The sequence below is a fragment of the Mustela erminea genome, chromosome 19, assembly GCF_009829155.1.
Source record: "Mustela erminea isolate mMusErm1 chromosome 19, mMusErm1.Pri, whole genome shotgun sequence".
Lineage (NCBI taxonomy): Eukaryota > Metazoa > Chordata > Mammalia > Carnivora > Mustelidae > Mustela > Mustela erminea.
Genome location: NC_045632.1, coordinates 56,421,006 through 56,443,453, shown reverse-complemented (window position 1 = coordinate 56,443,453; position 22,448 = coordinate 56,421,006). Strand labels below are relative to the sequence as shown.

At 57.7% G+C, this 22,448-nt stretch overlaps 3 protein-coding genes across 8 annotated transcripts in view; 1 reads left to right on the top strand and 2 right to left on the bottom strand.

The window, feature by feature from the left end:
* Window positions 1-1,305: 1,305 nt before the first annotated feature.
* Window positions 1,306-7,498, bottom strand: ADAD2 (adenosine deaminase domain containing 2). 2 transcript variants are annotated; one of them, XM_032325223.1, is made up of 11 exons: window positions 7,222-7,498; window positions 6,970-7,113; window positions 3,874-4,014; window positions 3,527-3,574; window positions 3,311-3,436; window positions 3,057-3,207; window positions 2,786-2,953; window positions 2,398-2,627; window positions 2,048-2,285; window positions 1,668-1,788; window positions 1,306-1,581 (listed from the first exon to the last, which is right to left on the bottom strand). In XM_032325223.1, exons 1-11 carry the CDS (start codon window positions 7,427-7,429, stop codon window positions 1,477-1,479), a joined length of 1,680 nt encoding a protein of 559 aa, XP_032181114.1. In that variant the 5' UTR covers window positions 7,430-7,498; the 3' UTR covers window positions 1,306-1,476. The 2 variants fall into 2 exon arrangements, with proteins under 2 accessions (XP_032181114.1, XP_032181113.1); XM_032325222.1 differs by having other exon boundaries at window positions 6,970-7,498.
* Window positions 7,499-12,565: 5,067 nt separating this feature from the next.
* On the top strand, window positions 12,566-21,995 carry TAF1C (TATA-box binding protein associated factor, RNA polymerase I subunit C). Of its 5 annotated transcripts, none has more exons than XM_032325883.1 (15): window positions 12,566-12,726; window positions 14,671-14,809; window positions 16,090-16,171; window positions 16,356-16,453; window positions 16,526-16,615; window positions 16,709-16,782; window positions 17,389-17,627; window positions 17,775-17,891; window positions 17,972-18,089; window positions 18,180-18,251; window positions 18,398-18,533; window positions 18,731-18,874; window positions 19,735-19,909; window positions 19,985-20,119; window positions 20,207-21,995. In XM_032325883.1, exons 2-15 carry the CDS (start codon window positions 14,672-14,674, stop codon window positions 21,178-21,180), a joined length of 2,592 nt encoding a protein of 863 aa, XP_032181774.1. In that variant the 5' UTR covers window positions 12,566-12,726; window position 14,671; the 3' UTR covers window positions 21,181-21,995. The 5 variants fall into 5 exon arrangements, with proteins under 5 accessions (XP_032181774.1, XP_032181773.1, XP_032181772.1 ...); XM_032325882.1 differs by having other exon boundaries at window positions 19,982-20,119; XM_032325881.1 differs by having other exon boundaries at window positions 17,775-18,015.
* Window positions 21,890-22,448, bottom strand: part of DNAAF1 (dynein axonemal assembly factor 1) — a 21,493-nt gene continuing 20,934 nt past the window's right edge. The window contains exon 11 of the mRNA XM_032325887.1: window positions 21,890-22,260. Within this exon, the coding sequence (XP_032181778.1) occupies window positions 22,163-22,260 (98 nt within the window). The 3' untranslated portion in view covers window positions 21,890-22,162. The remainder of the gene's footprint in view (window positions 22,261-22,448) is intronic.

Sequence of the window (22,448 nt, the reverse complement as noted above, 5' to 3'; positions counted from 1 at the left end):
CTCTAGATCAGCACTGGCCTGCCCCTGAACGTTGACCCAGCTTCCCAAGGCCCACCTAGGGGAGCAGTCCGTAGTTCTCAATCTTAAGATGCGGTGGTGGGGGGGTGCTATTGTGCAGGGAGCCTTGGGCTGCAGGGCGTGGGACTGGGGGGCTGGCAGGATTTCAGCCACCCGTGGGCCCTGGGCTCCTGCTCCATGGACACCGCCCGGGCTGGCGGGGTGCCCAGGCATGCAGACATATGCAGTGTGTGTCCCTGTGCAAGTGTGAGTGGTCTCCCCACCCAAGACCCTGAGAGTGCCTGACAGCCCTGCTGATGGACGGCAGCCCCCTGGAGGACGAGGAAGGCTATGCACCAGCCGCCCGGGGAGGCAAGCGGGCTCCGCAGCCCCTTGAGTTATCCAGGGAGCAGCTGGAGAGGCACAGAAGGACGGGGACCCCACTCTGTAGGGATCCCTCTGTCCGCTCCCCAGGGCCGCAGTAACAAAGGACCGCACACTTGGTGCCTTAAAACAGTCATTTTAGAGTGGTTTAGAGATAGAGATAGAGTGGTTTAGAGATAAAAGAAATTTCTAAAGGCATTTTGATATGTTAAAGTAGACTTAGAGGATCCTGGGTGGGAGCGGGTGCGGCCAGGATTGCCTTCTGCCCTTAGCAAAGTAAGATGGAGGAGGCTTTTAAGTCCCTAGAGGAATGTCCCTCTGCCTGTCTCAAGGACGCGTCTGTGGGCTGTAGAAGTAAGGAAGTGTAATAATTTGTCTTTTGCCTTGGGTAAAAGCCCCCATCACACCCAAGAAGGATGCTCCCACACTCACTGTGCAGCCCAGCCCCAGGACACAGAGGGCCACACCCTCACAGCGTGGCCAGTGACACAATAAAGTAATTCTGTTTTTAAAAAAAGCACACTCCCCAAATGGTGTCGTTTGGACTGAGTTCCCAAACCAGGGTTTAATACATAATCTAACTGCAGTTTCAGGGTTCCCAGAAAGACAGTCTCAACTGGTCCACCAGGGATTTTCCAGCCGGGGCCAATGAGGCCGCCACCTGGGTCCTCCCCCAAAGATGAGTGGATCTGTGTGATAAGACATTTTGCTTTTTCCCCTAGAAAGCTCTGTGCCCAGAACAGTTATTTTTTGCCAAGAACTTTTTGGGGCTACCTTCCTAGAAAAACCTGCCATCCTCTCCGACTCCGTGGGTCACCACTCTGCTGGCTAGATGGAGCTGCCCCACTCCTGAACCCTTCTACAGAAGGCTGCAGGTCCCCACCCCCCCAACTAAGAGCCAAAGACATGCAGAAGCACCAAAAACTGCTCTTTATTTCAGTCTGAATATGCAACAGCCCCTACCCCCACCACGTAGGCCCCTCCCCGCAACCCCAACTTGACCCTGTGCATCTCCCATCTCCCCACGTGCCTCCCCACCCCTCTCCAGAAGCGACCCTCCTTCCGCAGGATCCAGCTCGGCCCAGGAGATGGGTTTCAGCCTCTGAATTTGCCCACCAGTGGTTTCGAGGGCCAAGCCCCCAGGCCCTGCTGGTCCAGGAGGAGGGACAGCTGCCTGCGAGCATCCTGGCAGGGTCCGGCCTAGGACAGGACGGGAGGAAGGCGGTGAGCGCGTGCTTGCTGCAGGTGCAGGACAGAGCGGGCTGCAGGGGAGGCAAGGCGCTGACCTTGGCTGCCTCGTAGGTCTTCAAGGCCAGGAGGTGGGACATCCCAAGAGCTTTGGCAGCCTGGCGGAAGGCCCGGAGAAAGGCTGCCTTGCAGAGGCGGGAGGGGGGCCCGAGGCCGGCACTGGAGATGGAGAGAGGAGCCTGGAGACCGAGCTAACAGACCACACCACACTGCTCACGCCATCTCCCTTCTCGCTGTTCAGTTTTGTTGGGGGGGGGGGGTCATGGGTGTCAGAGGGTGGGTGACAGAAGCCCCAGCCCAGGTCCCAGGTCCCAGAGCTAGGATGAGAACCCAAGCTGGTCTCCCGATGCAGGCTTCTGACCCGTGGGCAGGGAGACACGGGCCCCTCACCAGCATGCCACCCACGGGCCTTTCTTACTCAGCCTTCACACGCCCAGTGGCCACGTCCACGACCTCGACATCGGTGTCCCCCAGGCTCCAGTTGAGGCTCAGGCCATGGCAGGTGTTGGGGGTAGGATCCAAGGGGGCCACAGCGGGCCCCGCAAACAGGTGCAACGTGGTACGGGCGTAGGGGGCTGGCAGGCAGGGCCCCCTGTCTAGGTTGGGCCGAGTGTGGATGGCCCTGTTCAGAGTTGGGGGGTCATGGCAGGGGTCGGCTGGGGGGGAGCAGAGGAGCACAAGAAAAGGTCTCAGTTACCACCGCCCTGTCCCATAACCCCCCGTGGACGCCACCTTCCACCCGCCCCCCCAGCCCCGCAGGGCCCTCACCCAGGACCAGGCTGGTGGCATAGAGGGGAGGCAGAAAGTGGGCGAGGAGGGCACCACCCAGGCCCAGCACAGCCCAGCGAGCCAGCTTGTCACTGGCCGAGAGGCAGCCCACGTGGGTGTCCCGGAGCGCGGGGGCCACGTAGCACACAGGCTTCAGCTCCCCACGGACATGGGCCTGCAGGCGGGAGGGCGGGCTCTGCAGGAGGCTGCCCTCGGAGCTCGGTGGGAGGCTGCAGAGGTGGCAGAGGGAGCAAAGGCCCAGGACGCGAGAATGAGGGCTGCTCTTCTGGCACCCCCATACCGCCTGTCCCACCAGGGCCCCCCACGGAATGAGGGCTGCTCTTCTGGCACCCCCGCACCGCCTGTCCCACCAGGGCCCCCCACGTACTAGACATCATGAGCAGCTCCCTGGGGGGTGTTGCTGACATAGAGATGCAGGAAGATCCGGGGCTTGAGGGCAAAGGGGGGCCCAGACCCAGGCTGGGGGGTCAGCACCGACCGTTCCTTGCCCTTGGGGCCACCCTGGGTCACCAACAGGAGCTGGCGGAACAAGAACCTGGGGGGTGGGGGGGAGGCAGGCGGAGGAGCGGTTCGGACTGCGGGGTCCTGTGTGCCCGCCAAGGCCTGCAGCCAAGTGCCCACCCCGGCCCACCCCTCACCTGAGCAGCGCCCTGCGGGCCACGACCAGCCCGTGGCAGTCGTGGAGCTGCCGCCCGGAGAAGTCTAGCCAGCGGGCACAGCTACTGCTGCCTGTGCCCAGTGCCACCAGCTCATAGATCTCCTTGGCATGGCCCCTGGCACCTGGGACCTCTGTAAGGGAAGGGGGGCAGAGCCATGCCGGAAAAGGCCAGGGGTCCATGGTGTAGAGGGGGGCGTGGGAGGGATCCCGAAGTGGGGGCCGGGCAAGCCCTACCTCTCTCCAAGATGATGGCAGCCACGGTCCCTTTACAGGCCCTGTACGGTGAGGTCTGGTCCACCAGACGGTCAAAGCCAGCGCTGACCACGGCCGCACAGCGCTGCTCATGGGTCAGGATGTTCTCTGCACAGTGGAGAGAGGGCGGAGGTGGGTACCCTGTAGACTGTGCCCCTCCCTTCACCCCAGGGCTTGGGACAACAGGGGCCCACCTACCTACACTCAGAGGGGCGACTGGAGGCTTGCTGGGGGTCTTTGGAGACTCTGGAACAAAGACAAGGGGATCGGTTATCATGCATACTAGGGCCGGCCTGCCTGCCTGTCCTTTGTCCTTCTGGAAGCCAAGAAGTTTCCTTGGTGGGAATGGCGGGAGGAATCATCTTCCAGCAACTCCAAATTGCTGGGCTGCCCCTCCAGCACTCCCTGCAACCCCTGGGGTGGACAGCGGTCAGCTCACAGCACCCCCTCCCCAGCTCCCCGCAGGCGAGGTCCTGAGGACCAGATGGTCTCTGCGACAACCCAACCCTGCACGCGCTCCCACTTGGGTCACCTTTCCGGCTTACCTGGGCTCCCCAGCTGACTCTGGATGTAGTGGAGGGCAGAGAGCGCCGCCTGCTGCCTGGCCTCGGACTTGCTGCCGGCATTGCCCGCGGGGCAGAGCAGCCCATCCAGCTCGGCGTGCACAGAGAAGGGAAGGCATGGGTCTGTGGACAGAGGGGCCCTGAAGCAGCGCCCCGCACTCTGTCCCCGTCAGGGGGCCCCCTGAGCCCCAGCCCCTCTCAGACTGCTTCTTCTGACCCCACCCCTACTCGCACCGCCGAACTACGGTGGGCCATCGGGCAATTTCGCCATAAAAGAAAATCAGAAGAAACCAGAAGGATATTCATCAGAAAGGACATAATGACACGTGAAAAATAAATGACAAAGTTAAAATGATGACCACAAAATACAAAATGCTTGAAAGCGTATCAAAACGTGTAGTGTGGCTTCGTGGCAATGCGGCACAACGAAGGACCTTCATTTTGTGGACTGGACCGGAGGTCTTGTCTTCAGACCCTCTCGGTTCACACACGGTCTTACACATCTCCTTGCTTGACTGCACTTTTGCTTTTTTTCACTAAAATTTCTTTCTCTGTTAAGAAAGGAATCAGTTTCCGAATACGGAACTGCATATTTGGGACAGAGCTCTAGAGCACCGTGTTGTGGGAGCATCTACACTGTCATTACCTCGGGCAAATTGTCCCCCTTGTGTGGACAGTCCAGAATTCCCTGGGAAACGGGGCTTCAGACTCTGCATGGACCTCCGGGAGGGCTGCGACTCATACAATATTAAAATGGGAATTCTGTGTCAGTGGACAAATGAAACCCAACTGGCAACCAATTTGATGAAACGAAACTGTCCCACAAAACTGTCAATCCGTTTTTTAAATCTTTCATGGCAAAACTGCCTTATGGCCATGAGTTACCAGGTGAAAAGCTCGTGGCAAAGACGTCAAGAGCAAAGATGCTTATGGCCAGAGTCCAGAGAACCCTCCCCTCCCAGCACACACGGCTCTGTGACTCTCCTTGGTTGAAAGGTTCATCGACCAAATGCTCTCGTGTCCAGTATGGCTTTGACACGGAGCAGAAGAAAACCCCGGAACTGGGATTACTCGGTGAAAGTGTGTGAGCCTATTTTGGTTCGTGGCTCTCCGCTGGACTCACTGCTAAGTGTCTCCCAAAAGGATTGCCCTTTGAGAAGGGAGCCAGCATCTCAGCACTCCTCGCCAGCACCAGAATGCCAACGAGCAGGTGCAGGACCATCAGGGAAGTCCCTGGTGCCAGATTCACCACAGAGGGGAGCATGAAGACCCCTGCGGGGCGGCCCCCTACTCCCGAGGGCCTCCTAGCTAACACCGCCAGTGGCAGGACAGACAGATCCCAGGCCTCCGGGGGGTGCAGCCAAGGATGCGAGGTTACTGAGCACGCTTCCTGCCCCAAATCATAATCTGAACCGAGTCCCACGGAAATAAACCCAAGTGGAGGGGCTTTCTACAAAACCACCAGCCTTTACTCTCCAAGAACATCAGTGTCCTGCATAAAAAGGTGGGCCAAGGAACTGTGTCACGTGACAGAAGATTAGAGACACGTGCAGCTACAGAACAGCTCATCCTAGAGCTGGGGGGAGGGACAGAGGGAAGGGTAGAAACAGACTCCCTGCTGAGCAGGGAGCCCTATGCAGAGTTCCATCCCAGGACCCTGGGATCATGACCTGAGCTGAGAGCAGATGCCCAACCAACTGAGCCACCCAGGTGCCCCGCCAACACACCTTTGGTTTAGAAACCAACCAGTCCAGGGGCACCCAGGTGGCTCTGTTGGTTGACTGTCCAGCTCTTGAGTTTGGCTCAGGACTCGGTTTCTGGGTCATGTGACTGAGTCCTTCATTGGGCTCCGAGCTCAGTGGGGCAGTCTGCTTCCCCTCTCCCTCTACCCCTCACCCTGCTTGTGCATAAGCTTACTCTCAAATAGAAAAAATAATAATAATAAATCTTAAAATAGGAAAAGAAACCAACCAATCCAGACCATCAATCCTAGATCACTGCAAGGCAGGTACTGGGCAAGTAGGGACTCCCTCCTAACACCAAAACGTACTCAATGCCTCATCTTACACAATCATAAGCTTACCCAGCATACCTGCCTGCCTCAACCATTCCTTCCCCAGAAACCCCAACAAAGGCGCTGCATTGTTCTCTACTCGCCCTTCTGCCTCCCGGCCAATCCCGGTTCTGTCCCCTGTGACCCTCTGTGGTGAGCCGTGCCACCTGTTCCTAGGGATCTGTCCTTAATTCTTCCACCATGACAATCCTCTCCGTGCCTGCTGTCTTACCGTCCCTGATTAAAACGTGTTCCAGGTCTGGGCACCTGGGTGGCTCAGTGGGTTAAAGCCTCTGCTTTCGGCTCAGGTCATGATCCCAGGGTCCCCACATCGGGCTCTCTGCTCAGCAGGGAGCCTGCTTCCCCCTCTCCCTCTCTGCCTGCCTTTCTGCCTACCTGTGATCTCTGTCTCTGTCAAATAAATAAATAAAAATCTTTAAAAACCAAAAATAACATGTTCCAGGTCCATTTTTAATACAGTCCCTTTTTTTGAGCTCTTCATTTCGGGTTCTACTAGGCAATCTTACCAAGGTGCCCCGAAGCTGGACAGAGTCTCTTATCTCCTTAGAAACTGGGAATGCTCTGCTTTAAGGTTGGGAACCGGAATGTGGGACCTGGGCCACGGCTGTGTGTGTCTGAGTGAGAGGTCGGGGGACACACGGAGGAAGAGGAGAGGACATGCTAGCGGTCACCTCTCCTCGCGCTGCTGCCATTACCAAACCGTGCTTGGGAGGTCTATCGGTCAGGAGCTGGCCTTCACTAGGGTCGCTCCGGTGTTGGCATGGAAACTCTAATTGCATATAATTGGCTTTCAAAAAATCCCCGCGCTGAAGGGGTGGGTACTTAACCTCTCCAAGCTTCAGAGGGGCTATCCCGCCCCTTGCTGTGGCCTCTCCGGTCCGATGGCACCGGGCGGCTCCCAGCAGGTCGGCCTCGGCTCCCGGCTCAGGCCCTGCTCACGGTCCCTCCGACTTCATCCGAGGTTATCCCAGGGAGCCCCGCTGTCCCAGGCCACCGGGCCTCACCTGCTGTCTGGTCCTCTCGGAAGATCAGGGAGACGCCCAGGCTGGCTGCATACTGCGCGAGCGAGGCCACGGCCTGGCCCTGCGGCGGGTCCTTGAGCGGCAGGCCCAGCTGCCTGGCCGCCGTCGGGAGGTCCCCGGCAGGCCCTGCAGGCGGGACAGAGACCCTCGGGGACGTCCCCATCTGTCCCCCCAACTCTTCCCGGGCCCGGGCTGCCCCCAGATCCCCGAGTCCGGCCCCCTCCCCGGGCCCACCGTCCCCTGCTGCCGAGGCCTGAGGCTGCCCGCCCCCCTCGTCGTTCTCCGCGCTGGGGGTGACAGCGGGCTCCCAGGGATCTTGGCCCAGGCTGGCCGTGGGCCGCCAGGGCCTGGGCCTGGGGTTGATTTGCAACGACGCCGCCAGACGGGGCTTCCTGCGGCCACCGTCCTCGGTGCCTGAGGCGGTGCTGGTTGCCGAAGCCATGGCCGGACCCGGGGACCAGAAAGGACCGCGGGACCAATCTCACGATGCCTGCGCCCTTTTACACGTGCCCGTGCGTGCGGCTCTGCGCGAGGAGCACGTGGCTCAGCGGCCAGAGCAAGACAAGCTCCTCCTCTCCTTCACTGCTGGCCAATGAAAGCCTGCAGAGCTAGGTTGGACACTCTGCCCAGCCAATTGGAAGGCCAGTTTCCTGAGTGGCGGCTGCCGGGAGGTGGAGCGCAGATTGGGCGGGCTCCTGGCTAACCCCCACTTCCGGGGTGCGGGTTTCAGGCCAGGAAGTGGGTTGGGGAGAAAGGCGGCCGCTCCCATGTCCGGGTTCTCCGGGCTGGTGGTCCTGGCGAGGAAGACCTGGGAAGGGGGCTGGGGGTGCGGGTCTGGCTGCCTTGTCCGCGCCCCGGGCCGCCCCAGAGTGCGCCCATCCTACCAGCCCAGCCGCAACCGCTAAGCTAGGGGCGGGGGGCGGCATGGCGTGCGGGGAATGTCTGCGGCCGATCCAGGCGGGTGTTCTCGACCGAAGCGGCCCCACAGCACCTTCAGGATCTACATTTAAGAAGTGTCCACTGCAGGCCTCCCCGAAGCCCACATTATCCGTTTAGCAGCCCCCCGCCCGGTTTGGTGGTTGTTCAGCAGGCATTTTAAGTTGTTTATAGGAAACCCCACAAAACGGCAGTTCTTGAAGATGAGGGACGAGGGACGAAGGGGAAAAAACAAGAGGAGGAGGTTAGGGGTGGAGACAGTCACGTTATGGCCTGTTACGATGCAGTACGCAAGGGTCTCAAGGGGCCACAGCTCTCACGGAGTCCTACAGGAGCCGGCGCCGGGGAAAATTCGACCCGTTCCTCCATGCACAGTCCGTGAGGTTTGTCGCTGTTGCTGCCGCCGCCGCCGCTGGCGATCGCTGCCTTCGGGTCCGACGACGCTCCCCAGGAAGCGTGGCCTGATCGGAGCAGGCGGGGGGGACCAGGAATATCCGACTTGGGAAGAGCGGGGCAGGGTGCAGTCACCTTCTCGGACGTTTCGAGGAATGGCATCGGGGAGAACAGTTCTGGTTTCGGGGAGAGCTCAGAGAGTGGAAGCAGGCCTCCGCGGGCAGAGGGGCGTCTCGGCAGGTGCTCAGAAGTGGAACGCAGCTGCTTACCACCACGAAGAGACACGGACAGCGTTACTGAGCTCGGAAGCGTCCCCCACAGGCAACTGCATGGACAAGCGGGGAAGAGTCCTACCAGAGACTGTAACCCCACAGCAAGGAACTACTGTTAAATTCAAAACCTGGGTGAATCTCCCAGGCATTTGAGCGAAAGGAACCAGGCTGAAGAGGGCATCTTCCCCATGATTACGTTGATAGACATTCCTTGAGCTGGCAAAATTAATCTATGAGGATAAAAGAGTCATGGTTACCACTTGAAGGGGGTGTTGACTAGGAAGTAGCACCAGGGAATTCTCAAGTGGCAGAAATGTCCTCTGTCTTGATCTGGGTAGTGGTTATTGGGCGGTACATGTATGTAAAAACTTGATAAGCTGGACACTTCAGACTTGTGCGGTTTACTGCACGGTAAGTGTACATCAATTTAAAAATAAAGAGCTTGTTTAGGGAAAGGAAAGAAGATGGGAAGAAATGGAATTGGCCTCGCAATGCAGAAGCGAGGTGGGTATGTCCTAAGGGGGATACAGAATAGTGGGGCGATAGGTAAAATAACAGTCCACCAAAGATGTCCGTGTCCTCCTTCCCACTGCCTAGGATCATGTTACATCATATGCCCAGAGGAGCGTTATGGTTATCAAAGGAACTAAGGTTTCTAATCAGCTGAGTTTAGGATAGGAAGACTGGGGGCACCTGGCTGACTCTGTACGTGCAGAACGTGACTCAAGATCTCAGGGTTGTGAGTTCAAGCCCCACGTTGGGTGCAGAGATTACTTAAAAGTAAAATCTTTTTTAAAAAAAGAGGGAGACTGCTTTAGGGTAATCAATTGCCAGGGTCCCTAAATAGGGAAGAGGGAGACAAAGGCAGAATCAGAAAGCTGGCATCTTGAGACTCAACTGGCCGTTGTTGCTGTGAAGATGGAGGGGTGCTATGAGTCAAGGAATGCAGGCAGCTTTCAGAAGACAGAAAAGACAAGAAGGTAGATTCTCCGAGGAACCTACAGAAAGAAACATAGCTCTGCTAAAATCTCAGTTTTAGCTCAGTGAGACCCATTTTCAGGCTTCTGACCTCTAAATCTGTACAGTATTACATTGTTGTTGTTGTTGTTGTTTTTAAGATTTATTGATTTCAGAGACAGAGAGTAGGGCGGTTGGGTAGAGGGAGAGAGAGAGTCTCAAGCAGACTTCCCGCTGTGTGCAGAGCCTGAGATGGTGACCTGAGCCACCCAAGCACCCACAATATTATGTTGTCTTAGGCCACTGGGTTCCTGGAAATCTGTTACAGCAGATGGTTTTCATTTTTTTAAAATAATATAAATGGCTAATATAAATGGCTTTCATTTTTTTGGTATATATAACCTCAAAACAATTTTGAAAAACTATACATCCCCAAGTTTTTAGTTTAAGTTTAAATAGTTACAAAAGCAGCAATTTCTAGTTTATTATGTATTACAATCATCTTTCCAATGTGTTTCCACCAAAACCGTGGAGATGCAAGCTCCACTTATTCCATTTATGAAAAACACTCTCCAAATGACCTCATTGGCAAAGCCTACCCTTCTAATCAAACGAATTGGCTAAAACAGAATTAGTGTCTATCAAAAACAGTCTGAGTTCATTTTTTTCAGTTTAAATAAAAGTGTTGGCATTTTCTCAGAAGAACCATCTCATTTCATTCCAATAATTCCCTTCCAATAACTCTAGTACTTACCAAGCATCCACTCTCCCAGGTGTTTTGGGGGTATGGCAGTGACCAGCCCAGAAGAATTCCTGACCTCATAGAGTGACTTCTACATTGTAAGACAATGGAGAAGGTGCATTGGGAAGTTTCAGTGTGATAAAGCATCAGATTTTTTTTTAAAAACCGCTTTACTGAAATATACCTCATGTACAGAAAAGTGTACAGATCATTTGGTGAATTTTCACACCCTGAACATATCCACGTAACCAGCACTGAGATGAACGCAGTCTTGTCAGCTCCCAAAAGGCCCCCTTCTGCATCCTTCCATCACTACTTCTTATTGAACCCACTTTTCTCAGTCTAATGGGGACTCTCTCCTGTAGCACCCCGCTCAGGCAGTACTCCACAGTGTGGAAAGGCAAGTGTCTGATCTCAAACACCTCCCAGATTAAAAACTGTACAGAAGGATGCTGTGAATTTGGAAATCGATTTAAAAAAATTTTTTTTAAATTTTTAAAATAAACATATAATGTATTATTAGCCCCAGTGGTACAGGTCTGTGAATCGCCAGGTTCACAGCACTCACCATCGCACATACCCTCCCCAATGTCCATAACCAACCACCCTCTCCCTCCCTATCCCCTTCCCCCCGGCAACCCTCAGTTTGTTTTGTGAGATTAAGAGTCTCTTATGGTTTGTCTCCCTCCCAATCCCATCTTGTTTCATTTATTCTTTTCCTACCCCCCAAACCCCCCATGTTGCATCTCCACTTCCTCATATCAGGGAGATCCTATGATAGTTGTCTTTCTCCAGTTGACTTATTTTGCTAAGCATAATACCCTCTAGTTCCATCCACGTTGTTGCCAATGGCAGTTTCATTTCTTTTGATGGCTGCATAGTATTCCATTGTGTATATATACCACCTCTTCTTTAACCAGTCATCTATTGATGGACATCTAGGTTCTTTCCACAGTTTGGCTATTGTAGACATTGCTGCCATGAACATTTGGGTGTACATGCCCCTTCGGATCACAAAGTTTGTATCTTTATGGTAAATCCCAGTAGTGCAATTGCTGGTAGCTCTATTTTCAACTTTTGAGGAACCTCCATGCTGTTTTCCAGCTTGCATTCCCACAACAGAGTAGGAGGGTTCCCCTTTCTCCACATCCTTGTCAGCATCTGTCATTTCCTGACCTGTTAATTTTAGCCATTCTGACTGGTGTAAGGTGGTATCTCATTGTGGTTTTGATTTGTATTTCCCTGATGCCAAGTGATGTTGAGTACTTTTTCATGTGTCTATTGGCCATCTGGATGTCTTCTTTGCAGAAATGTCTGTTCATGTCCTCTGCCCATTTCTTGATTGGATTATTTGTTCTTTGGGTATTGAGTTTGATAAGCTCTTTATAGATTTTGGATACTAGCCCTTTATCTGATATGTCATTTGCAAATATCTTCTCCCATTCTGTCAGTTGTCTTTTGGTTTTGTTAACTGTTTCCTTTGCTGTGCAATTGGAAGTCGATTTTTTAAAAATAACAGTTCTCAAAGTGGGGGTGCCTGGGCCAGCAGCATCAGTATCCCCTGGGAACTCATTAGAAATGCAAATTCTTGATTCACATCCCAGACCTACCGAACAGGAAATTCTGGGAGTGGTCCCAGCAAACTAGTTTAAAAAGCCCTCCATGGGATTCTGTTGCATGCTCGAGTTTGAGAGCTATTGGGTTAAGATAATGGTAAATTTTTGATTGCATATTTGTTCCTAAAAGCGTGTACTTCTGACAAGCACACTCAGCATCACCTGGGAATTTAGCAACACAAATCAACAGGTCCCACCCCATCCAGAAAGTCTTTTACACCCCATGCAGGTGATGCAATGAAAGCTAGAATTTGAGAAACAATGCCTAGAGCTATACTTGCTTGACCATTGGGAGAGACTCTCGCACTCCAGCGGTTCCTGTACCCCTAGTTGTAAAGCCAGCTTCATAAGATAGGAGGCCAATTAATTGGATTTTTACTCACTAATACAGTGCCTAGCTCATATTGGTGCTCAGTGTTTGCTGAATGAATTAGTTTAATACTCAAGAAAGGCCTGAGAAACAGGAAGTTGAGCAGACATAGGATTTGAATCCGTCAGACAGGCCTTTAGAGCACGCAGACTTGAATTCGCGGGACTATACACTCCTACTGCGCAAGGCAGCGGCTTCACGCCCATTCCCCCTCCATCCAAGAGGTGGCGCTCTAGGACGCCCGCGGAAGGTACACTAGGAGGCGGGACTTCCTACCTCCGAGGGAGCACTTCCGGTCCTGCCCGGAAGACCGTTAATTTGCCCTCTTGTTCCATCCCCTGCCCTGGAGGCGGGGTGTTGTTGGCTCGCTCCCTCGTGGCTCGTGGCTCGTGGGTCGGCCGAGCGTCCCGTGGAATTCCCAGTCCCCGACGAGCACCGCGGGACCCGGGCCACGTAAGCGCGCGCGCCGCGGGGAGGGCAGGGAGGGGGAGTCCCCGGGCCGGGAGCGGAGCTCGGGCCTGGCGTGTGCGCGGGTCCGCGGGCTCCCCGCTGTGTGACGTTGGCACAGGTCGCCCCACAGCTGCACGGTGGGTCGTCAGCTCCTGCGTCACGCAGCGGGAGGCCCCCACAAGTACAGAGCGTGGCGGCAGCTGCCCGGCCCGCAGCGGTCCCCGCGGGTCCCCTGCGGTGGTCGGAGGCGAGGGCGCGAAGAGAGGCTGCTTGGTCGAGGGGTTTTCGGGGGTCGGGAGCTCCACCGGCGCCCTCTGCCTGCCCGGCTGGGTTTGAGGCTCACTCCCTTCTGGGTTTTCCCGTTCGATGTGTAAGTCCCGGTCGGTACTGTGGCGCAAACAGCGAGGTGCTGGGAAGAGAAGAAGCCCCTTCCCCATGGGGACTGCGGGAGCGGTTTGGAGGCTCTCAGCATCGAATCCCACGCCGCCGTGCGGGCTCTGGGGGAAGGCGAAGGTGCTGGGGCGAGGAGCCGCGGGAGGCCTGCTGTCTGGAAATCTGAAGGATGGGTAGGATTTTGTAGGTGGGTGGGAAGGGTGCCGGCGTCCATTCGGAACCGAGAGAGGGTTTGCCGATGAGGCAGTCCCGGAGGAGGTCAGTGGGACTGGAGCCCAGGCGCAAGGGGGAGGCGGAGGTGAGCTGGAGACAGGCGCACGTGGGTTTCTCGGGGGTGCGGCCGCCGCCGGGTGCCGTGGGTGCTCCCGCGCCGCAATCAGGACGGGGCAGAAGGATTCACGGAGCGCCTCCTGGGTTCGTGCCACCGCCCTCTCCTGTTCCGTTTTGGCAAAGAGAGTGAGGGCAGCCGCCCAACTTCGGAACTCAGGAATGAATCAGATACGGCCCCTGCCCTGGGAGAGCGCCCAGTCTCACCAAAGAGATGAGGTTATACATAGAGGCCGCCGTTAGGGTGAGGCTGGTGGGCCATGAGCTACTGCACGTTCGTCCGTTTGAGAAGTGTTTACTGGCTTTTACTGTGTGACGGGTGTCCTGCGCGGTGCTGACAGTACCCGCATGTGCGGAATGAAATGATAAGTTTATTTATCAGAATAGGTTGATAAAATGCAGTGGCAGTTCCAAGGGAAAGAGATTTTTGGTTTCCGAGACTCATGCTAATGCTTGCTTTCTTGTGGATGCATGGCAGCGGAGGGGTTCAGAACTTGGACTTTGAATTGGGTGGGGGACCAAGCTGTTGGCCTTGGTGGGGGTTTGCTGTTCCCTGAGCTTCAGTTTCCAGAACTCCGAAACAGGGGCAACAGACGAATAAAACAGGTCGTCCGTCTGCGGCAGCTGCTGGTGCAGAGGAAGAAGACTCTGTCCTGGTTTGGGGGGAACTTGAGTTGCTCTTGGGGAGAGCAGCCTGGGGTGGAGGGTGCATCATTTCCCCACCAGTGGTTGTAATAGGGTAGCTACAGGTGGAGCTGAGAGCCACAGTAGAAGCCGCCCCCACACCACGGATCTGACTACATCTCCTCCCTCCCGTGCTCCCCCTCATTCTGTTGGCTTCCCAGCTGTTTCTCACACACTGTTCTGCCCCAGGACTTTTGTACTTACTCTTCATTCTGGCAGGACCCCTCCTTCCAGTTGTCTGCACTGTTCTTTTCTTCCTTAGGTTCAGGTTGTGCCAAATGCCCCCTCCTGAGCGAGGCTTTCCCTGGCTGCCACTGCCTATCACATTACCATCCCCTGCCTCCTGGTTGGCTGGTTGGTTTTAATTGAGCACTTATTAATATCTGGCAGTAGGCTGTGTCTTTATTTATTCTTTATTATCTTTCTGAAATAAAATTCAAAATACAGCCCTGTTAGGGCAGTTCTTCCTCTCCCAGAAACCCTGGAAGGCATGCTCAGGTTCAAACCTCTGAGAAGACGTGCTGTGTGGTTCTTGTTTTCCAGGATGGACTTCCCCAGCTCCCTTCGACCCACACTGTTCATGGCTGGCCCCCTTGGTCTGAGTAATGTCCCTGACTTGTCCTTCATGTGTAGCTGGAGAGACGCCCTGATGCTGCCGGAGTCCCTGCCCGAGAACTCTGAGGTGAAGATCCGGGGGAGAGCCCTGGCTGAGCCCCTCTCTCCAGAGCACAGGCTGCTGCCTCTTCCTCGGTTTTCCTTTCCTGCCTTTGCTCAGCAGATGCTCACTATTGAGCCCCTGCAGTGCACGTGGGGAAGGGGGAGCCTCATTAGGCCTCGGAAATCCAGCATGAGTCAGAGGCATCCCTTGCCTTTGGGGGACTTAGGGTTAGGTCCAGTAGGACAAACAACCAAAGGATAAAATCATCACCCTGTGTGACAAGAGCACTGCCCGAAACCCAGAGGAGGCTCACGGAGCAGAGTGGGGAGAAAGTGGTGGTGAGGAGACAGGAGGGGAGGAGAGGCCTCCCCAGACACGAGGGACAAGGGGCTTTCCCTGGAGGCCTAAGCCATCTGGCTCCCACTTGGAGACAGGCTGCTTAAGGGTGATGCCCGGCAGAGGGGAGTGTCCCCGATGAAGAAGGGTTTAATGTCCATTTGGTCCCCTCTGGGAGCCCAGCTCGCTGCCTCCTGTACCCCCGAGCGTCGGAGCTGAGTGGTCTTGGACGAGCCCAGCGCTGGGGAGCAGAGTGGCCTGTGGGCTCCCCCCAGTCAGTAACCATGAGGTCTCCTGAGTGGATGTGAGAATCAGGCGGTTCTTGGGTCAGCCAGTGATGGCACAGGGCTGGGGGGAGCTGCAGCTCAGAGGTAGGAACTGGCCCAGGCTCCCAGCCCCTTCTCTTAACCAGCTGTTTCCTGGAGCGAGCCTCCTGGTGCCTCCACTTCTTCACCAGTAAAGCGGCGATGATTGTTATACCGATGAGTTAGTAAGATATGTGCTTACGCATTAAAGGTAAACGAAGAGGCACCTGGCTGGCTTAGTCGGTAGAGGATGCAACTCTTGACATCAGGGTCGTGAGTTCAAGCCCCATGTTGGGCGTGGAGCCTACTTAAAGTAAAAATTAAAATAAAATAAAAATGAATTTAAAAATTTTAAAAATTAAAATAAAAAAATTAAAAAACAACAAAAATTTTTAAAAGTGTATGCCCCGGGGTGCCTGGGTGGCTCCGTGGGTTAAAGCCTCTGCCTCCGGCTCAGGTCACGATCCCAGGGTCCTGGGATCAAGCCCCACATCTGCTTGGCGGGGAGCCTGCTTCCTCCTCTCTCTCTGCCTGCCTCTCTGTCTACTTGTGATCTCTGTCAAATAAATGAAATCTTTAAAAAAAAAAAAAAATTAAAAAAAAAGTGTGCGCCCGGCCTGGGGCTGTGTTCACTGTGTTCCTTTTGGGCTTGTGTTTCTTCAGAATGGGGCGCCGCACATGGCCACGCAGCTGCTCTGGGAGCCAGAGACCCCCGGGCCCCTTCCTCTGCTGCCTCCTGGTCCTGGTAAGTGTCTTGGTTCCTGGGGCTCCTTCCAAGCTGTTCCCCGAGTCCCTTCTGTCCCCCGCCTCCCCCACAGAGGCCTTCCCTCCCTGCTGGTGATTTTCAGTCACCTAGGACACCTGCCCCCACCTGTGAGCCCTCTCCGGTTCCTGAACAAACCCCTTCTCCGGCCTCATTCTTCCGTCAGATCCCTGGGACCCTGGGGTGACTGCCCAGGACCTGCTTTTCCGGGGAGGTTTCACATTCCGAAGGAAGCCCCGAGCCGTGCTGGACGTTACGGAACAGGTGAGTAGCCCCACAGTGGGCAGTGCTGGGTGGCGGGGGCTGTGCGTGGTGACCCAGCCTCCCTTCCCGCAGCTCAGCCGCTTCCTGTGGGACCATGGGGACATAGTCTTTGCACCCCTGGGGAAGCTGATGCTGGAGAATTTCAAACTGGAGGGAGCACCGGTGAGTAACCTCTGCCCAGCCAGGAGAGGGGGCGCCCCACTTCTGGTCTGGGTAGCCTTGGATGTGCGAGCTTGACAAGGCCTTTCCACACAGAGCCGTTCTAAGAAGAAGACAGTGGTCAGTGTGAAGAGCCTACTCCAGGACCTCGGTGGACACCAGCCCTGGGGGCAAGTGGCTAGTGAGAAAGGACGGGCTGGGAGGCCTAGCTGGGTTGATGTGGAAGCAGCCAGGGGGGTCCAGGTTCCCCTCACAGTTGTTTCCTCTGCCCCATGTGGTCAGGGGCTCCAGTTCCTCGCACCAAACTCTAAGTGGAAGAGGGAATTCGATTTATGTGCTGCAGGTATGGCTGCATCTAGGTGTTGGAATAACATGACTAGGGCTCTGTCCCTTTCTTTTCTCCTTCACTTGGCTTTGCTTGGCTCAGTTCCTGGACGAACTATTCCTAAGGGGCAGTGAGATGGCTTATGACTTCAAGGAAGAAGCTAGTGTTTTTCTTGAGGCACTACCCAAAGCCCTGGGAAAGGTGTGGTTGCGTGGCCTGAGTGTCTGGCTCCTCCATGAGCCGATCACCATGGCCAGGGGTGACCTCGGACCACTCTTGCAGCAGGGAAAAGGGTGGAATCGTTTCCCGAAGGAAGAAATTCTAGGTTAACTAAAAACAAGCAAACAAACAAACGCGCACACCTGCTGGCCTGGCCTCTCTCGGGATGGGACCTACTCCTCCTCTCGGTCACTGTTGCCACCTGATCCTCATGCCATTGCCTCGTCCCCAGCTGCCCCTGGGCTTTCCTCAGCTACCGACAGCGCCGCTTCTCCATCCTCGGGGGCCCCATCCTGGGCAAGTCAGTGGCCAGCCTCCTGGGGGAGCTGCTGCATGAGGAGCTGGCCGTGCGGTGGGAGCAGCTGCTCCTGGACGACGCGTTCACCGGCGGCGCTTTGGCCTGGGTGCCCGGGAGGACGCCCCAGGTGGGACAGTTGGTCTACCCTGCAGGAGGTGCTCTAGACAAGCTCTGTATCCTTTCTCAGGGGGGCGATGACGGGGTAGAGGCGGCTCTCTCTGGCGGAGGGGGTGCTCTTGGCCTGGTCCCGGAGACTGGCAGGATGTTGGGGGACTTGCAGTGACCAGAGCTCATATACCTATCCTTAGCCAGAGGCCCAGGTTTCCAAGAGGTCAGTCTGACCTCAAGTGGTGATGCTCAGGCTCTCAGGGACCCTGGCCACATCCAGCTCCGAGGACCTGTCCGGCAGGTGGTGACCCGCACTGTGCAAGGGGAAAGTGAGTCCTTTGGACACCTCCCTCCATGCCTCCCTCCCTTGCTGACTTGCTCCCTCACTCTGATCTTCTCCGTCCCTCAGCCCTGCTGGCTGTCCGCTCTGACTACCACTGCGCCCTGTGGAAGGTCAGTAAGCAGGGGCAGCCCACCCCTCTCCCGGTGCTGCAGGTCGGGAAGGGGGCCACTGGGATCAGCCTCAGGTGAGGGGCTCGGCTGGGGTGGTGTGCACGGAGCTGGGTGTGGGTAAAGGTTGGGGGGTGCGGTCAGCTGATCCTGCTTGTGCCCTACAGCCCGCACCTGCCCGGGGAGCTGGCTGTCTGCAGCCGTTCCGGAGCCGTCTGTCTGTGGTCCCCCCAGGACGGGTAATGCCCCTTTTCTGTGAAAACCCCCCACCGCCACACACAGCTACCCCCGAACCACAGCCCGTGCTCCCTGTGTAATGTGTTCTGGACCCTGGGCCCCTCCATGTCAACCCATCTCCCCACCATGGCTGGTCTGTCTCCCCAAGGCTGCAGCAAGTCTACAAGGACCCTGAGACCCTTGTGTTCTGTGACCGTTCTTCCTGGCGCTGGGCAGACTTCACTGCTCATCCCCGGGTGCTCACTGTGGGGGACCGCACAGGAGTGAAAATTATTGACACTCAGGTGAGCGGAGGGGACCGGCACAGGCACAGCCGTGGGGCAGAGCAGATATGGTGAGGGCCAGGGCCGGGGCCGGGCATCTTCCCCAGAGGGCATGAAGAGGGGCAGGGCCATGAGCCTTTCCCGCCCAGGGCGAGGACCGGTCGGAGTCTTGCCACAGCCCCAAGCTGCGGGAGGTCTGACTTGGGTTTCTCCCCCAGGGCCCACCCGGCTGTGGTCTGTTGCTTTTTCGTGGGGGCGCGGAGGCATCGTGCCAGAAAGGAGAACGTGTCCTGCTGACCCAGTACCTGGGGGCGCACGGCCCCGAGCCCCTGCTTCCCACGCTCCATCTCATCTGCACGCAGGTGAGCCACACCTGCCCCGCGGCCCGGCGCACCGTGTCCAGGAGGACAGCTCCGGCTAAACAGGGATCGGGAGACTCTGGAGTCTGTGGCTGGCGTGTGCTAACAGACGGGTGGGAACGGCCTTGTGGGGAGGCCCCACGGTGCAGGAGGAAAGGCACGGGGTGTCAGGGGAGTAGTCTGTGCTACGTGGCACAGTTTCCCTGTGTGTTCAGGAGAAGGGGAGGTGGTCCGAGGGGCTGCCCCCCACCCACCCGCCAGGACTCCAGGCTGTTAACTGGCGCCTCCGGAGCACGGGTCCCAGGGTTGCACAGCTTCGGGGAAGGCCTGGTAGCAGTCTGACAAGACTGCGGCTTTCCTGAGAGTCACTGCCGTGGGGCACTCCAAGTGATGTGCCGGGGAGCTTCCCCCGTGTGGCGCTACTTGGTGGGGACGGGAGGGGCATCAGGGCGGTCACGCTGCTGGGACAGCTCCGGGCCTTGAACTCCTCGAGAGCCACGCGGAGCTGCTTGTCCCATCACATGCTTTCTCCTGCCTCGGTCACGGCCGTCTGGGGTGTGCGGTCTTCACACTCAGGCACACACACACACACGCACGCGGGTCCCCATCCCCGTCACCTTCCTTGGCTGCTGTTCCCCCCCGCAGTTGCGTTCCTCCCCCTCGCTCACGCCCCCCCCCCCCGTCCCAGTCGCCTCTGCGCGTAGCCTCCCCCTACAAGCCCCACTCACCCCCACTGTAGTGTCCTTCGGTCTGGCCTTGTCCCTCCCCCCAGCGTCTCAACATCACGTCCTTCCCCTGCCCGGTCTCGACCCCTCCGTCAGGTTCTCCCTCGGTCACGCTTCTCATTTCCTATCGGCCCCCAGTTTTCTCTCTACCTGGTGGACGAGCGCCTCCCCTTGGTGCCCATGCTGAAGTGGAACCATGAGCTCCCCTCGGCTCCCCTGTGGGCCCAGCTGCTGCCCCCGCCACGGCCCGGCTGCCCCCGGCCGCTGCTCCTGGGTGCCCAGCGCGGGCACCTGCGGCTGCTACACCTTACAGGTAGGAGTCTGGGCTGCGGCAGGAGGCGGGCGGGACGAAGGGCAGGGCCTCAGCTGTCTGGCTTTCCTCCAGGAGACGGGGCCTCTGCACCCAGGCTGGCGGGGCACCCCCAGTCTCTCCCTTCCAGCAGCGACTCCCTCTCCGCGTTTCCCCTGCTGGAGCCCAAGAGTCAGTGGCGACTGCAGGAGCGTCTGAAAGCGCCAACCATAGGTGCGCTCGGGCCGGGGAGTGCATCCGGGAGTGGGGGGGCGGGGGTGCCCTGCTGGACCTTGGCGTCACTGTCACTCTCATGTCCAGGTCTGGCTGCCACCATCCCTTTCCCGGCTTCCGAGCCAGTCCTGTCGCTCTTCCAGCTCTCAGCAGCCGGGGATATCTTCCACCAGCGCCTCCGCCTTCAGGCAGACCCTGGGGCTACCCTCCATGCCCCCACGGCTTCCTGGACTCCACAGGCCACTGCGTGCTGCAGCCGATGGCTGAAGGCCCTGCTGAAGGTGCCCCCGCCTCCCCCTGTGTGGGCGGCACCCACCTTTTCCCACCGCCGTCTGCTGGGCTGCATGGAGCAGAGGACAGGGGAGCGCAAGGGGCCAGAGGGTCTCCGAGCGGCCATGGCTGGAGGGCGGCTGCTGCAGCAGAGGGACCTGGGCCCACTCCCCTCTGTGGAGCCACCCCCTGCCCCCGAGCCGGGCCCCGAGGACGAGCTCAGTGCACGTTTGGAGGCGGCTTGGGAAGGCCAGATGGCCGCCTGGTGGGAGAGGCAGCAGGGCCGGAGCTCCGGGCCCAACAGACCGCCCAAGCGGCACAAGCGCCGGACTCAACTGTCCAGCACTTTCTCCTCGCTCAGCGGCCGCCTGGGTCTCTCGGATGCCACCAGCCCCCCTCATAGCCCAGACCGGGCATCCCCCGAAGCCAAGCCTCAACCACCAGTGACCCCGCCCTCCCATGAGTCGACTCAGGAGCTATGGGCTCAGGGTGTCCCCTCAGAGCGGCAGCAGACTCTCCGCGACTACATGGCAAAGCTGCCGCTCGGAGGGGACAGCCCACGTGGTGTCTGCTCGTCCCTCTCCCAGAGCCCCAGCCTCCAGGCCACACCCTCCAGCTCCCAGACCCTCCAGGAACGCACAGCCGAGCTGCCACCACGAAGGACCGCCCTGAGAGGTGCCGCCGTGTCTTCTTCCCAGACCTCCAGCCTCCGGGCCACCCCCTCCAGGCAGCGGGCACCTGTCCCCTCTGGCTCTCAGCCCCAGCGGAAGAAGCCGCGCATGGGCTTCTGAGGGCCCAGGGGAGCCCTTCATCCTGGACCTGCTGTGCCTTCTGTGGTTGGAAGCTGGGAAGTGGAAAGAGAACAGTCCCCGGGGCACAGGCCTGCCCGTTTCCAGAGCAACGGGAACAGCAGGATAGTCCTTTCCTTTCCTTATGCTTTTTGCTACAAGATCATTCCAGAAGGCAAATTGAGTAGGCCCTCGTGGTCCTGTCCTGAAGGGCTGTGTCATGGGGATTCCCTCCAGGAGACGGTGGGCCGTGCTGCCCAGGAGCTGGGGCTATTGCCCCCTCCCCCCAAGACGCCGGGGTGACGGAAGGGCACCTGCTCCTCACCGTGCTTGCAGGGAGTCCGAGCTGCCAGGGCTGGCCGCTCAGTCTGTGTTGGTTAAGCGGCGCCCACTGTGATCGGACGTTTCGCGGAGGGGGACACTTGGAACCCACGTTTAGGAACTGAATAAGCCTGGCAGCGGCGCGGGGTTGGAAACGATGGGGTTTCTGGGGCCGGCAGCGCCCCCTACATTCCTTCCTCTGAAGCATGTGGTTCCGAGGAACACTTTGTTCCCCTGTGGGGAAACCTGCCCTCAGAATGTCCCAAGACACCAGCGTTTGCTCTAGATTTCTCTTCGCACATGAAGGTTGCTGCTTTTCTCAGGGAACCTGGTGGAAGGAATTGCACAGGACTCGCGCGGATGTGAAACGACCCAGTAACACGGGGACTCGCGCGGATACTAAAATGTCTGTAATGCTCGGTTACACAACTTCCGCCCCCGAGACCCCGGGGACGTCGCGTTCTGCTTTGAGCACAGCAACACGGTGGTGCACACTTGCATGGGGTCAGTGAATGGGGGGGGGCGTGTGCCGAGTGCTCTCAGGAACTAGGACTCTTTGGAAGGAAGGGGAGCCCAGCCAAGGGGGTGACCTGCACCCATGGGGGGGCCTAGCTGTGGGCTCACTGTCCCCGTTAGTCTAGGGGCGGAAGGGCCACCTTGGGCTTCAGTCCAAGCCAAACTCAATGTCCTCCCGGTCTTCTCCCGCCTTGGGCTCAGCGCGCTCTGTCTCAGCCTGTGCCTCGTTCTCTTCAGGGACCTCACCTGAGGAGGCAGGAGAGAAGGCAGCTGTGTTCTCGGGACCTGTGCGCGCCCTCGAGTCAGGCACTGAGCCTGGCCGCCAGCTAGTGTCCCATCAGAACCGCCTGGGCTCAGCAGAGGCTCAGCGACAACTCCGCACTGCCCTGCCCCGTTTGCCCATTACCTGTGAGAGCTGCCCCACGTCCCCCATG

What these genes read in the sequence shown, in the direction of transcription:
- ADAD2 (XM_032325222.1), bottom strand. Translation starts at nt 7,429, where the DNA reads ATGGCTTCGGCAACCAGCACCGCCTCAGGCACCGAGGACGGTGGCCGC. An exon ending in CCGAGAGGACCAGACAGCAG is followed by an intron (nt 4,015 to 6,969) that starts GTGAGGCCCGGT and finishes CTCTGTCCACAG; the next exon opens with ACCCATGCCTTCCCTTCTCT. An exon ending in ACTGGGCGTGTGAAGGCTGA is followed by an intron (nt 1,789 to 2,047) that starts GTAAGAAAGGCC and finishes CTCCATCTCCAG; the next exon opens with TGCCGGCCTCGGGCCCCCCT.
- TAF1C (XM_032325880.1), top strand. Translation starts at nt 14,672, where the DNA reads ATGGACTTCCCCAGCTCCCTTCGACCCACACTGTTCATGGCTGGCCCC. An exon ending in CCCTGCCCGAGAACTCTGAG is followed by an intron (nt 14,810 to 16,089) that starts GTGAAGATCCGG and finishes GTGTTTCTTCAG; the next exon opens with AATGGGGCGCCGCACATGGC. An exon ending in TGCTGGACGTTACGGAACAG is followed by an intron (nt 16,454 to 16,525) that starts GTGAGTAGCCCC and finishes CCCTTCCCGCAG; the next exon opens with CTCAGCCGCTTCCTGTGGGA.